The sequence below is a fragment of the Carassius carassius genome, chromosome 14, assembly GCF_963082965.1.
Source record: "Carassius carassius chromosome 14, fCarCar2.1, whole genome shotgun sequence".
NCBI lineage: Eukaryota > Metazoa > Chordata > Actinopteri > Cypriniformes > Cyprinidae > Carassius > Carassius carassius.
In genome coordinates, this window is record NC_081768.1 from 5,435,945 (window position 1) to 5,451,987 (window position 16,043).

At 40.1% G+C, this 16,043-nt stretch overlaps 2 protein-coding genes across 5 annotated transcripts; both read left to right on the forward strand.

Moving 5' to 3' along the window:
- Nucleotides 1-526: 526 nt before the first annotated feature.
- LOC132156780 (mucin-5AC-like) lies at nt 527-11,973 on the forward strand. Of its 4 annotated transcripts, none has more exons than XM_059565807.1 (7): nt 527-927; nt 2,088-2,539; nt 3,445-3,609; nt 3,782-3,906; nt 4,025-8,882; nt 8,997-11,513; nt 11,667-11,973. In XM_059565807.1, the coding sequence occupies exons 2-7, from the start codon at nt 2,096-2,098 to the stop codon at nt 11,673-11,675; spliced, it is 8,118 nt and encodes a 2,705-aa protein (XP_059421790.1). In that variant the 5' UTR covers nt 527-927; nt 2,088-2,095; the 3' UTR covers nt 11,676-11,973. The 4 variants fall into 4 exon arrangements, with proteins under 4 accessions (XP_059421790.1, XP_059421791.1, XP_059421792.1 ...); XM_059565808.1 differs by having other exon boundaries at nt 4,025-8,679; nt 8,905-11,513; XM_059565809.1 differs by having other exon boundaries at nt 529-927; nt 4,025-8,679; nt 9,133-11,513.
- Nucleotides 11,974-13,355: 1,382 nt separating this feature from the next.
- On the forward strand, nt 13,356-16,043 carry LOC132156483 (androgen-dependent TFPI-regulating protein). Its single transcript, XM_059565464.1, is given in 8 exon segments — nt 13,356-13,664; nt 13,667-13,828; nt 13,916-14,010; nt 15,134-15,272; nt 15,399-15,514; nt 15,594-15,678; nt 15,681-15,747; nt 15,898-16,043. Coding segments are annotated over 8 exon segments (885 nt in total). The 5' UTR covers nt 13,356-13,475; the 3' UTR covers nt 15,930-16,043.

Sequence of the window (16,043 nt, forward strand, 5' to 3'; positions counted from 1 at the left end):
TAACATGCATAGTGATATATTATTATCTGTGTATAGCACTATAATGTTACTACCCATTGCATATTTCAGCTTTGTTCACATAGACTATATTTACAGAAAGTATTCTGTTCCAGCCAAAGTTCAGGCTCATATGACCCCATTATTTTATCTGCACTTCGATTGCACACACTATGATAAAAATGTTAAAATCAAAGTAAAATCAATCATATATTTGACATATAGAATGTCATTACAGTTTTATAGTTTTGTCCAAATACGTTCTTGTTAATTAGTATTATTTGTGCATTAATTCTTCAGTAAAATAAAAATGTATAGCTATTGCATTGTTTGCTATTTAATTAGTTGAGAGGGATTGAAATTAAAGCATTAAATCAATTAATTACTGATGATTTTAATAATATGTTTTGTATTTATGTAATGTCTGAAGATCTGTGTTATTGTGGGTGGAACTTTTCCTGCGACCTCTGACTGACTGTGTGTTCGGCCAACACATATTCTTACATTTGTGTGTATTCCAGCTCCAGATAAAGTCTTTGTTATCAGGGGATTGTGTTAAAGATAGACTAGGATTAAGAGTGATTAACTTTGCATATACCCTAATACTCATATGGAAATAAATGTTATGGAATGAATCTAGTCATGAATGAAATCTGTCTGTCCTTAACTTCTCAGAAACACACGCAAGTGAATTGTCTTTTGAAAAGATTTTGCTTGTTTTGAGTAGGACTGTATCATTCTTTTTGTCTTGCTCGTGAACACAAACAGGTTTCGCCTGTGTGTGTGCGTCTGTGTGTGTCTTGGCTGATGTGTTTTCCTCTTCTTCCTTCCACTGGAGTGAAAGTTACAGCGTCTGTCGCTCGTCATGACGGTCTTGCATCGATGAAGGGGTTTTACACAGGAAATTAAGAGAAACTGCACTTTAGATTGGTAAGTCGACTTTAAATCTATGTGAGGAAACTAACCACGTCATTGGAGTACATAATTTTACTTTTTCTATAGCGCTGCAGAAGTAGCCTATGTTTTCTAAACTCGGAGGGCTTCACGATTCGCGTCTACAAAATCTCGCGTCGTTTCCGACGAGAAAGAAAACATGTTTGTGATTAAGTTATCATCCGATGATTTGTATTAAAATAAATACACGCGAAAAAATGGACGCGTTCAGCCCATAAATGGTGGTCTCTCTCTGTGTGTGTGTTGTTGCGACACACCCAGGGGTTGTTGAAGAAATAGATGTGAGATCTTCATTCGAGCCATTGAAATTAATTTAGTATTACTTATTTTTCTACTGCTGAAGTAATATTAGTCTGGTATAATAATAGAATTTGAAAGTCCAGAGATATTTTTGCTTGACCTGTTAACTAAAATTACCTAAATGTCTCATTTAGACTTGAAATGGATATTTCTTTCTTCCGTTTTATAGTATCCATGTCGTATTTAAACCCTTCAGACACAAGGGGATACAATTATGACTAGAATTTCTACCTTAAATGCATAATGACCATAAATCGCCATAACTGATCATAAATAGGCCTACATAAAAAAAAAAAGTTTGTGACCATTTTAACAATTATTTCTGAATATATAATTAAAAAGGTGTCAATTAATGAATTTAAATCATAGTATGATGTTATGACTACATTTATTTGTAGTTTTAGGATATACATTTAACATTTGATTTCTGGGTTTTTGCTACATTTATAGATTAATTTAGTAACATTCATTCTTATTGATTTGGATGTCACTGGGTGACTATAAATAGCCTAAATAAATAGCATTTAATTACTCAGTGTCATCATTGAAACAGACATTGGTTTATGTTTAAAAAATCTGAGAAACAAATGCTTCTTACATGTTTTCATTAATGTGAGCAGTCTTTTTATTATTATTAAAACAAATTGTATATGTATCTAGCATATTTTTGTTTGGTTATATAAAATGTGTGCATTTACAATAACCCAGCCACATGTTTGATTCATGTTTAATGTAACTGTTGAAGAAAACAGAGTGGTTGCCCTCACATGGAATTAATGTGCATTACAATTTTTCTGGTGTTAATTATTCTCTTAAAGCTGTCTGCATTGGTGCAGGTGTAGATATGGCTCATCGTTCCCAGTGCTCCTCTGCAGGGGACAATCCCCTGGACCCCAACTACCTGCCCCCTCATTACCGTGAGGAATACCGATTGGCGATTGATGCCCTGGTTGAAGCTGACTTGGAGGGCTACTATGGGTTTCTTCAGGAAGCAGATGTGGTTGATTTCTTATCCCGTTCAGAGATTGAGTATATCAAACACATAGTGCAGGCTCCACATCACGGCGCCCAACCAGAGAGGAGATACATGGCTGAAGATGTAGATGGCTCTTCTGACACTTACTGGCCGGTACATTCAGACCATGATGCTCCAAGCCTTGACTTAGGCTGGCCACAGCAATACAGATTTGTTGGACCCACTGAGGTCACTACATTGGTGAACCCGTCGGTTCCTGAGATGCCCAGTATCAAGGAGCAAGTCCGCAGAATGATCAAGAATGCACAACAAGTGAGTTTTGCATGCTGTTCAAGTGCAGGAATAAGATATTATTAGTGCATGACAAAAGTCAGTAAATACAGACTGTCTTCCCTTATTGCTCACTGAATTTAATCGCCTTGGTTCTGTGTTCACAAGTGAGCAGTAAAAGCTTTGTAAAGCAAACTGGTCACACTAGTTTCACAGCTGGCCTTTCATTCTAAACATGACATAATGATAGCTATTATGCACTCATTAGGGTTGTAGTATATAATGAGAACTTTGGTTTAATTGGCAAACACAACTGAATTAACTTCTTTCAATTTAGACATAACTTCCAGTTAATTCAACTGCAACTAATTTGAGTTTCTTGACTGAGTTTGCCTAAAGTTGCTAAATGAAAAATGCTGAATTTATGCCAGATATGTAATATAATAGTAGTTGGTGTGATCAATGATGGCATGGTATACAATAACATGCACTTTTGCCTAGAGTAATGCCATTCACAGTATGCCTCTGTATTGTAAAAGTATCATGCATATTTTGAAGGCTTTTTTTTCTCTCCAACATGGTCTTTTGTTAGACTGAATTGACAGTTGAGGCAGTTTGAGTTTCAGATGGTAGTTTCTCTTTCATGAACTTTTGACTAATGTAAAACAGACTGGGCCATCATTGTTGACAATCTGGTAAACCGAAGTCTAAGTAAACATAAAAGTAGACAGTCTTTCCTGTCCTCCACCTCTCTTCATCTGATATTGACCTCTTTATCATTTATCGTATATATGGGAATCCTGCAATGTTGACACTTCACAAGCAACCCCCCCCCCCCACCCAAAAAAAACTTGAAAGAAAACAAAATATTAAACTTGTTCTGATATCATGTCATGCAATGCATAATGTTTTTCTTTGATTAATAGATTTTGTATTTCTTGTTCTAGGTTATTGCTGTGGTGATGGATATGTTTACAGATGTTGACATCTTTGCTGATATCCTTGGTGCAGCGACACGTGGTGTGGCTGTTTATGTTCTTCTTGATGAACTGAATGCTCACCATTTTGTTGCGATGGTGAACAACTGTAGGGTCAATCTGGATGAATTAAAAGTAGGTACTTTTCATAGGTGTTTATCTCACATTTTCATAGGTGTATGAACAATATATATGAGCATTATTAAGACTTTACTGTTTTTACGATTAGATGGTACACTTTAAAAGACACTTAATATTTGGTTGTTTTAAATTAGTACAAATTAATTTATGTACTTTTTACTTGCAGTTCATGCGGGTAAGAACTGTGTCTGGTAGTACCTATTACTGCAGAACAGGAAAGACCTTTAAAGGTCAGATGATGGATCGCTTTATTTTGGTAGACTGCAGAGCTGTTTTAAGTGGTAACTATAGGTAAGTAAATTTTTTCTTTTGACAGTTAATTGCAAACCATAAAAATACTGTATATGTTTTTTTGGTGTGGTCATTTAATATGTGTTGAGTGTGTTTATTTTCTCACTTTGTGTTGCAGCTTCATGTGGTCTTTTGAGAAGATACATCGCTGTCTTGCTCATCTATTTCTGGGACAGCTTGTAACCACCTTTGATGAAGAGTTTCGGATTCTCTTTGCCCATTCAGAGCCACTGGTTGTTGAAAATGTTTTGGCAAATATGCCACACTATAGTGGTGAACCTGAAAGTGACTACAACACAGAAAAGACCCACATGTTTAACAGACAATATCCAACTATGGGCATGGAATGGGCTGGACGTACAACAGAAGATAATTTAAAATTGGGTTACAAAATGTTACCCTTTAGAAGTGAATCAATCCACAGTGCAACAGAAGCGAATCCCCCTGTTCCGAGGCACATGACCCTGTCTGCTGCCCATCAATATAGAGGGGACCATCAATTTATAGAACATGAAAGGCAAATAAGAGGACCAAATAAAACGCTTGGCTTCAAAAGACATAGCTACGGAAATATATCTGACTATGAATACATGCCTCCTCAAAACCATCCAACAATAAGAGGTAACCAGTACATGGAGGGAGCAATGCCACAGGGCGGCCACTTTGCAAGGGAACCACATATTTACCAGGGAGCTGGATTACAATCTGGTTATGACATGTATGAAAGGTTTAGAGGCCAAGGCCAACACATCGATCAGTTTTCAGGGCCTGTCTACCCTCATGAGGGAGATGATGCTGAAACACCTGGAGCTTATGACCATATTCAAAGATACCTGCTGTCTCAACCTGCTATGGAGGAAGGACATGGTCCAAGAAATGTATTACCACATATGCAGACCAATCTCAAGAGACATAGCACGGGACAATCTTATACATGCCAGACCTCCCCAACACAACCAAACCCGCCAGAACATAAACGTTTCCTCAATGTAAACCGCAAACCACAGGATGCGAGTCAAAGGCAAGGCCTGCGGGACTGGAGGATCAGCTCATACCTCAGTGCAAATGATGATGCAGGAGAGCTGGATTTAGCTGAACTTGAAGGATCCACTGCATGTGATGACATTCCATGTTTTCCGCAGGAAGCTATTTGTGGCCCCATACGTGCTGAAATTAGACCAGGAAATAGAGAGTTTAATAGGATACCTTCACCTAGGGAAAATCCCACGTTTGTTCAAATTCAAAATGATTCTATTGTGCCTGACAGTTTAGTTAATCCTCCATCCGATTTATCACAGATAAATATCAAAACAACACCAGCATCAACTTCAGAGTCTTCTTGCACCACTGAGGGTGACAAAGCAGAGGAGATGCAGAAGAGAGAACCTAAAGAGACTAACCGGATAAATGAAGAGTTCCTCAAAAGGAAACCCAACCGACCTGTCCAGAGGAGTTCCAGACTAAGACACTCACTGATATTCAGTTCAAATCTGGAGCTGCATACGCCAGAAGAGATGAAAGATACTGCTGGAGAAAAAGATGGGGATGAAGCTTCAAAACTTTCAGCTCGTGTGACACAAATCTTAGATAAACGGAGGACTGGTTCTCCATTTCAACCATTTCAGTGGAGCAATTTTGTAAAGTCAGCCACATTTGATAACTCTACCTCAGAGTCTGCACAACCTCTGAACAAAATGGGTGAAAATTCTGATGTAGATAAGGTTGAAACCTGCCAAAATATTCAAAAGAATTCATTAAAGGGTAATCTGCCTCAAACAGTTCCTGAAAAAAATAGCCAAAGGGATGGATGTCCATCTAATTTATTGCAAAAGCCATCTTCTTTCATAGATATGAATGACCCTGACTATAGACTGAGGTATTTCAAAGAGTTAGCAGCCAAACGCAAACTTGCAGCAGCAAAGGCTTCTCAGAGCAATCCGATAAAAGCCACCCAAAAGTTTAATCTACCAGAGAAACCTTTAGCTACCGATGCAGATAAAAAAGGGCCTGTCTTCAAAACCCCAGAAACTCCACTCAAGTCAAAAAATACCCCTGCCACAGTAACAGAGATCAAAGAAACTTATAAAGACACCAGATGTGAAGAATCAAGTAAAGACATCCTACATAGAGCAACTGATGCTGAAAAAATTAGATTTAAGAAAAAACTTGCAGAAGAGTCTGGCTCAACTTTAAAAAATTTCAAGGGAGACATTGATCAAGCTCTTAAATCTGTTGAAGGGGCAAGAACAGTAACTAACCAGACACCCCCCATTTTAAACATTGTTTCACAAAAGCCTCTCTGTGTCTTAGAAAATCAAGTAGAGTTTGTTGCATTAGATACTACCTCAAAAGAATCTGGTCTCAACCAATATCATATTCCTAAAGAAACAGATCCCTCCCATGCCTTTCTGACTGAGAGTTGTCTGCCTGTAAAGTTACCACAGACAAAGTGTGTGTCACCACTAAGCACCACTCCAAATGAGGGAAGTCTATCTGCAAAGGACTCGCAAATTCTTGCACAGAGCCTACCCAAAATTTCTAGCACATGTTTTGATACTTTGCCTCTTGATTCTAATTCAGTAGCAAACCTTGCAATTGTAGATACTGGTGTAGCTTCAAAAAATGACCACAAAGACACAGTTCCCTCCCCAGCATTTTCTACAACTGGAATTAGTTCCACTGAACACCCCACTGCAATAAAGGCAGACTCTTCTCAACACCTTAGGGAAACAGGGGCAGATTTTTCTAGACACTTCACCACAGTAGGGGCTGAACCATCTACAGCAGAAAATGTGCATTCCCAACACCACTCTGCAACAGAGGAAAACTCTTCTCAACAGCATACTTTAATGGAAGCAGACTCTTCCATACCACCCACTACCACAGAATGTGAATCCTTACAAAATGTTTCTTCAACAGAGGCCGACCATTCTCAACACACTCCTGCATCTAAAACAGACTGTTTTCAACAGCCGACTGAAGTGAGGAAAGAATTTTCCCTGCACCCCACTTCTGCAGAATGTAGAACTTCACAAAACTTCCCTATAACAAAACAAACTGATTCTTTCCAACAGCCTACTGCAGCAGAAATTGAAACGTCGTACAACTTCACTACAATTAAAGCAGCCTCTTCTCAACAGCCTACTGAGACAGGAGAAGACTGTTCTCACCCCCCCATTAAGACTAAGACGAACTATTGCAAACAATCCAGTGGAGCAGAAAGCGAAGACTCTGAAAAACACACTGCAATGCAGTCAGACCCTACTACAGCAAGAAATAAATCATCCCAACAGTACTCTGCAGTATCCTCAGACTTTTACAAACATCCCCCAGCAGTAGGGGCAGACACTTCAGAACACCACACTGCGGCAGAGAAGGACTCTTCTCAGCTGTCTGCTGCATCTGTGGAAGACTCTATGCAAAACCGTGTGGCAAAAAAAAGTAAACATTCCCTTAAACCTACTGCTTCAGGTACACAACACTTCATGCAGCTAAATGATTCTGCTGCAACCTCTTCAAAACATTCCAGTGCAATGGAGATAGACTCGTCCCAGCAGCCCACTGTGACAGCCACAGACTCTTTTCAGCACCCCACTGTAACAGCCACAGATTCTTCTCAGCAACCCATTGCAAAGGAGACCGACTCTTCTCAAAAGCCTATTGGAATGGAGACAGACAGTTCTCAGCAGTCCACTGCATCAATGGTAGACACTATCAAAGAGTTTAGTGCATCAGAGGCAGACACTCCCCAGTGCCACACTTCAACAAAAAGTGACCTTTCCACAGAACCTTTCAAACAGTTACCTTTATTGGGAGCAGGCTCTTCTCAAAAGCCCATTGCCACAACCACAGCTTCTACCCAGCAGTCAACTATAACAATCTCAGACTCTTCCCAGCAGCACACTGCAACAGTCACAGACTCCTCCCCGGAACCCTCTGCAAAAGTCACAGACTCTTTCCAGCAGCCCACTGTAACAGAGATAGGCTCTTCCAGGAAGCCATCTGCAGCAGACAAAAACTGCTCCCAGAAGTCCACTTCAATAGCCACAGACTCTTCAGACACAGACTCTTCTCAGCAGCCTTTTGTAACAGTCACAAACTCTTCAGACACAGACTGTTCCCAGCAGCCCACTGCAACAGTCACAGACTCTTCAGACACAGACTGTTCCCAGCAGCCCATTGCAATAATCACAGACTCTTCAGACACAGACCCTTCCCAGCAGCCCATTGTAACAGTCACAGACTTTTCAGACACAGACTGTTCCCAGCAGCCCACTGCAACAGTCACAGACTTTTCAGACACAGACTCTTCCCAGCAGCCCACTGTAACAGAGATAGGCTCTTCCAGGAAGCCGTCTGCAGCAGACAAAAACTGCTCCCAGAAGTCCACTTCAATAGGTACGGACTCTTCAGACACAGACTCTTCTCAGCAGCCTTTTGTAACAGTCTCAGACTCTTCAGACACAGACTGTTCCCAGCAGCCCACTGCAACAGTCACAGACTCTTCAGACACAGACTCTTCTCAGCAGCCCATTGTAACAGTCACAGGCTCTTCAGACACAGACTGTTCCCAGCAGCCTACTGCAACAGTTACAGACTCTTCAGACACATACTCTTCTCAGCAGCCCTCTTTAACAGTCACATACTCTTCAGACACCGAATCTTCTCAGCAGTCCACTGTAACAGTCACAGACTCTTCAGACAAAGACTGTTCCCAGCAGCCCACTGCAACAGTCACAGACTCTTCCCAGCAGCCCGCTGCAACAGAGATATGTTCTTCCAGAAAGCTGGCTGCAGCAGACAAAGACTCCTCCCAGAAGTCCACTTCAACAGGCACAAACTCTTCAGACACAGACTGTTACCAGCAGCCCACTGCAACAGTCACAGACTCTTCAGACACAGATTCTTCCCACCAGCCCACTGCAACAGTCACAGACTCTTCAGACACAGACTCTTTCCAGCAGCCCACCTCAACAGTCACAAACTCTTCAGACACAGACTCTTCCAGAGAGACAACTGCAGCAGACACAGACTCTTTAGGCACAGACTCTTCCCAGCAGCCCACTGCAGCAGAGATAGACTCTTCTCAGAATTCCAATTCTGCAGGCACAGACTCTTCCCAGCAGCCCGCTCCAACAGAAATAGACTCTTCCAGGAAGCAGGCTGCAGCAGACAAAGACTCCTCCCAGCAGCCCACCGGACCAGTAACAGACTCTTCAGACACAGACTCTTTCCAGCAGGCCACTATAACAGTCACAGACTCTTCAGACACAGACTCATCTCAGCTACCCACTGCAACAGTCACAGACTCTTCAGACACAGACTCTTCCCAGCAGCCCACTGGACCAGTCACAGACTATTCAGGCAAAAACTCTTTCCAGCAGGCCACTATAACAGTCACAGACTCTTCAGGCACAGACTCATCTCAGCTACCCACTGCAACAGTCACAGACTCTTCAGACACAGACTCTTTCCAGCAGGCCACTATAACAGTCACAGACTCTTCAGGCACAGACTCATCTCAGCTACCCACTGCAACAGTCACAGACTCTTCAGACACAAACTCTTCCCAGCAGCCCACTGGACCAGTCACAGACTCTTCAGGCACAGACTCTTTCCAGCAGGCCACTATAACAGTCACAGACTCTTCAGGCACAGACTCATCTCAGCTAACCACTGCAACAGTCACAGACTCTTCAGACACAGACTCTTTCCAGCAGCCCACTGCAGCAGACACATACTCCTCCCAGAAGTCCACTTCAGCAGGCACAGACTCTTCCCAGCAGCCCGTTGCTACAGAGGTAGACTCTTCCCAAGAGTCCACTGCAAAAGACACAAACTCTTTCCAGCAGCCCATTGCAACAGAGGTAGACTCTTCCCGAGAGCCTACTGCAGCAGACACAGACTCCTCCCAGACATCCACTGCAGCAGAAACAGATTCTGCCCCTGAGGCCACTTCAACAGTCACAGACACTTCCCAGACGTCCACTGCACCAGAAATAGATTCTTCCCCTGAGCCCACAGCAACAGTCACAGACTCTTCTCAGCATTCTACTGTAAAAGACACAGACTCTTCAGACACAGACTCTTCCCAGCAGCCCACTGCAGCAGACACATACTCCTCCCAGAAGTCCACTTCAGCAGGCACAGACTCTTCCCAGCAGCCCGTTGCAACAGAGGTAGACTCATCCCAAGAGTCAACTGCAAAAGACACCGAGACTTTCCAGCAGCCCATTGCAATAGAGGTAGACTCTTCTCCAGAGCCTACTGCAGCAGACACAGACTCCTCCCAGACATCCACTGCAGCAGAAACAGATTCTGCCCCTGAGGCCACTGCAGCAGTCACAGACACTTCCCAGAAGTCCACTGCAGCAGTCAGAGACTCTTCTCAGCATTCCACTATAACAAACAAAGACTCTTCAGACACAGACTCTTCCCAGCAGCCTGCTGCAACAACCACAGACTACTTCCAGCAGTCTTTTGCAACAGAGACAGACTCCTCCCAGCCTGCTGCAAAAGAGACAGACTATTCCCAGACACACACTGTAACAGCCACAGACTCTTTCCAGCTGTTCATTCCAACAGAGACTGACTTGTCCCAGCAGCTCACTATAACAGAAAGTGAATTTTCCCCAAATCCCACCAAAATGGAGACAGACACTTCCAAACATCTTATTAAAACAGAAAATGAATCCCTTCAAGACATAACTGCAACAAAATTGGACTGTGTAAATGTGAAAAAAGATAACTTATCTGAAGCCTTTAGCAAACTAATACCTTTTCTAGAGGCTAACATTACTCAAAAAGACAATAGCCTATCTCAAAATGCAGTCATCACAGACTTAAGTTCCCCAGCTGAACATTCCCAATCTGATACCATTACACTTTGTGATAGTCAAGAGGAACTAAACCAAACACAAGCATGTATAATTCATACAGTAAAAGACACAGACAATGGTGCTTTTACTATTCTTGATTCAATGGAGCTGAGCTCAACTCAGACTCAAGGTTCACCAGAACCTTGCCTGTCCTCTGATGAGATCAACTCAGCTCAGGGAATAACACAGTTACAATCTAGCTTATCATCAAAGCCTGAGAAAACAGATGAGCGCCAAAAATCTGACACCATTAGACCGCAAACTCATGATACTTCAGCAATAGACTCTCCCGGGGTTGATAAAATTAAACAAAGAGCACCAGAGGTAGAGAGCACTGTGACAAAAATTGCAGAGGTGTCAGAAAAATCAGATTTGACTGTTCACAGTAATTTAGAAAACCAGTCTTTTGTTGCAGAGAATGCAAAATCGATTGTGTCTGCCCATCAGACATCTACTGCAAATGTTATCTCTTGCAGCAACCTTAGAGATGACACTAAAGTTCTTCTAGAGCAAATTTCAGCAAAGAACCAAAGCAGATCTTCCATGTCCAAGCAGACTCTAACTGCACCCAATGAAGACAAAAAGGCTGTGGTTAGCACTGCAGATAAATTTTTATCAAGTTGTTCAGGAAGGCCCTGGTCCTCCAAGTCTACAACAGAAGAGCGGGAGATGTTACTACAAAAGATGGCGCAAATGCGTAAAGAAAGGAAGGTCTACAGCCGTTTTGAAGTATGTTGTGGGGTTTTTACATATAATTTCAAAATGTATGAAAATGTTGTTTGTTGCATTGTTTCAACGTCCAAAAGCACAATATGCAAAAGACTGAAGTTCAGTGTTTAAATGTAAATTTACATTTCCTTACATTACTCATTGTTTTCACAGGCCTCATGAATTAACCCATTGGAAGAGGGGCTCGACTGATGAACCATAAGAGGGATTTTGATAGATATTTCATATCTAAAAGTCTGCCTGTACCTCATAACTGTGAACCTGCACAAACTTGGATTGAAGTGTTTTATAACTTCTGATTATACCAAAGAGTACTGCCTATATTGAGAGTGGAAATCCCTGCAGGGCTTAACAAGCTATGCAGATGATCTGCATGACAGGAACTTTACCATCTGGAATTAGCTTCTGATAGGGCAGGCATTTCTTAGTGTGTATATAAATAATATAGCTGTGATACACATTTCTAAATCTGTTGTAGTTATTGAGAGTTATATATATCTAGAAATTATGATCTGTTACAAATACTGTAAATAGAGAGTTGTTTGTCACCTAACAAAAACAAGGAGTTCATTAAAAATGGAGCTGCCAGTGACAGAGCATGTGAGTGATGTGGAGTGGGGAAGGAGTTGCATGATGTTGCCAGGAGCAAGGAGCAGGTTTTCTGAACGTCTCCAACATTGTTCTAATACTGCTCCAACATGTTGACAGAGTCAGACTATTGTTCGTGTTTCAATACAGCATAAAACTTTTCTCCATACATTTTTTTATAAAGGTATTTTGTACCCAGATGTTTTTCATTTATATTAAAAACCAACACTGAAAGAACTTCAGTGGATCAGTAACTGGGTAAACATTTTTTTTATGTAGTGAACTTGAAGCAGTGAGCAGCAGGAAACTGAAAACATGGAACAAAGTGGAGCTGAAGCAAAATGATCACATGATGCTTTGAGGAGGGAAAAGGGCAATTTTTCTCGATATTTGTTCTGGCGAGAGAATAGAAAAGGACATTCCACTAGATGATTAATTAAAGTATTTACTAGTCCGTCCGTTGATTGTGTAAACCAAAGATATGCCGCTGTAAAATAAATTCAGTTGGTCTATGTTGATGCACAATGGAAACTCTTAAAGCATGTTTTTGAGTCCACATATTAATGAGGATAACATGCAGCATCTTTTACTAAAAGGAGTTTCTCAATATACCAAATCGATACAAAAGTGTCCAATATTAGGAATTTGGAATGAAATATTGATTTATTTAAATTGTGAAATCTGTTTGTCAACATTTGTCAGAGTATTAAAACTTGCATCTGTTTATGATGGAGGTTCTCATAAGATACATGTGAACTAGTAATGTCTGTTACATGTTTCCACCTGTTCCAAAAGTTGTAAGTTTGAATTCCGGTTTGAAAAAAAATGAGTAATACTACACTGATATAAACTAAAATAAAACTAGAGCATGTTCTTCCAATATTAATATCTCAGTCAAACGTATTATGTGCTTTTGTCAGAACAGTTGTGAAACAAAATGATTAGTGGGAAAGAATTCATCACACAGAAAATGTTTTGTTTATTAATCTTCTGATGAAAGAATAGTTGACATAATTTCTGTTTTTGTGTGTGTGTGTGTGTGTGTGTGTGTGTTTTCAATCTGTAATCATTCCCCTTTGGTACATTATAGGGGTTCGGAACAGGTGAAAAATGATAGAGGATGACAGTATATGGGGGCTATAAACCATGTTACAACATGGAAAATACTTTGTAGTGAGTATCACCTTTAGAAAAAATGTAAGCGTGTTTATGTGACATCACTGATCTTTAATTACTCAGGCAGTTTTGAGACATGCTCTAAAAATGTCCATGTAGTTATGCTTAAATTAAACCAAATTACAGTGTTTTTGTTTTAGCCTTTGATATTTAAGAATGTGTAATAATTGAGCTTCCAGTGAAGAAAAAATACTTAATATGTATGACACATGGCCCTTTGTGAGTATTTGCACTTATATAACACCATGTCAATTTAGGCTAATCTCTCAATCTAAGCTTTATTCTCATAAATCTGAATTAGTTCCCTGGTATTTCTTAAAGCCTCCTGCAGCTGAATGTAGAACTCAGTTCATGGTGATGAAATTTGTATTTCTGCAACAGACTGTAAGACTGCAGACATGACTGGCACGCTGAAGAAATTGTACCACATAGTTGCTTTCGGCTGGTATATCTTTGTCATTCAGTCTGTTTATGCAAAACGAAATTCAGATATACCACCTGGGATGTTTGTTTATGCCGGACCCTAGAAATACCTCAAATTTTTAAACCTGGTAAGGTTTCACCCTTGTGAGGACACTTTTAAAATTGTTTTGATAGACAGACTACTGGAGGTTGCTTGTAAATGTTTCATTTCTCAGGTCTTACAGCTAGTGTTTTTTGGACTGGCATCTGTGAATGACCTTAAGCCTGTGGGGAAAGGCTCCAAAATGTCACTTCTGTGCCTCTGCAAGGACTCCAGTGGGAATGGTGAGTTTGGATATTACTTGTTAGTCTGTTTTTTTTTACCGGCTTTAATAGAAAACAGGTGCCTAAACTGATGTAGGCTAATAAACAGTAATGTTTTGTGTATTTAATATGCTTTACGTGTGAAAAGTGCATTGTGCTAGTGATCTAGAGATTAGATTAGTATCTAAAGCTCCATGCTTCATGGGGCAGTGCCTTTTTAAAAAAGTACACTTTTATATTTACCCCAAAACGTAAATATTAATAACTTAAAGGTACATATTAGCCTGATATCTAACGAGTAAAAAGTACTACCTGACCTTTAAAAAGTGTACCGATTTTGTATCTTTTTCCCCTGAGTGTACAGTACAGTTCAGAGGTCTGAACAAGTGTTGCTCAGGATCATTATTCCTATTGTGTTGTCCGATTTAAAATAGAATAGACCATACAAACCATACATTGTCAAATCTAATTTGTATGCACAAATTAAATTAAATACGAAGTACTGTGGCAGCACGTAAATGTCTTGAAAAGAACACCATAGTGCTGCCATGGTACTCCAGTGGTGATTGTTTGGTACTCTTTTTGTTAATAACTACAGCAATAAAAATAAATGGGATATTTCAAGAATCAAAGATAAGTGGATCTATATCTTCACTTACTGTTGTCGAATAGAGTCCATCAGAACCCATTAAATGCTGTTTCTAGATAGACATTTAGGCCTGGTTTCACAAACGGGTCCTAGCTTAAGCCAGGACTAGGCCTTAGTTAAATTAAGATATTTAAGCAACTTTTACAAAAAAACCTTGTAAGAAAATATTACAGGGATGCATCTTGACACAGAACAATGGCACTGACATATTTTAAGATGTGTCAGAGCAAGATATTTTCAGTTGAGAAAGCTCAAACATGCATTTTAGTCTTGGACTAGCTTAAGCCTGGTCTGTGAAACCGGGGGTTAGGCATTTAGATTTAACAGAAAGGCATAGAAATGGAACCAATGAATGTGCACCATCTACTGGTGGTTAATGGTAATAACGCTTTTTTAATGCATATAAAGTAGAAGAAATGCATACGACTGTATTCATATAAGTTCTTCAAGCTTTAATAAGTAGTTACAATTGTGTGCATCTTATTATTATTGTTATCTTTTATTTTAATTGTTTTAAGTTTGTAGTTCTGCTGTTTTGGCTGATTTTTACCTATGATTGACAACTGGTCTATCCAGCTTCAATGGACCGCCTCTTCCCTCCATGGATGAATCATGCTATGGTTTGTTCTCTATAATGTATGATACATTTAAAAAAAAAGTTAATTAAATAATCTTCCTTCACAATTAAATTGACCTTTTGATCCATAGACTGACTGATACAGTGATTTTGTATGCTTGACTCATAGGACAGTCTTGTTCTCCCAATCGTGTTTGGTAAGATCCTGGTGGAGCCACATATCTATCCTAAAATAAAGAATGGTTTGGCTGCTTTAGGATTTGTTACTGCTGCTTACTTAGGATGGTGAGTTATGATTATGTGGGTGACGAGTTATGAAACTATTTGCCAACAACACTAATACATTTTTCTCCCTCTCTTTTAGGGTGGTTTGGGTGTATCTAACGGTGGGAATCTGGGTTTACCCTATACTGGGGATGTTCAGCAGCTCAGGATTGACCAATCTTCTTCTTTTTTTAACATGCTTGTGATGGCGCTGCTGTACTTACTGGGACAAACTTTGAACCATGAAGTTTGGGGTAAGAACAGAGCAGAATCATGTTTCTGAGTTTCATTTCATTATATATTTTCATCTATTGGAATATTTGTGAGAAATGTTGTAGCAGCAACAATATATAAATACTTAACCAATAACAGTAAACTAATTCATTTCCCTTGTACTCTCACAGGGAAAAAACATCCAAAATTTACAAGAACATGATGACACATGATTCCTTTAAAGGTGTTCTGGTGAACTGGCCTCATGATTATCTGATATGAACCATTTCCAAGTGATTTGAGTGGCGTCAGTGCAGATGTCTGATGCCACTCATTT

Bases quoted from the DNA above. Each gene is read 5' to 3' on its own strand.
- LOC132156780 (XM_059565807.1), top strand. From the start codon at position 2,096: ATGGCTCATCGTTCCCAGTGCTCCTCTGCAGGGGACAATCCCCTGGAC. The intron at 3,907-4,024 runs GTAAGTAAATTT...TTTGTGTTGCAG, and splicing joins GTTTTAAGTGGTAACTATAG to CTTCATGTGGTCTTTTGAGA. The intron at 8,883-8,996 runs GTCACAAACTCT...GACTCTTCTCAG, and splicing joins TCCAGCAGCCCACCTCAACA to AATTCCAATTCTGCAGGCAC.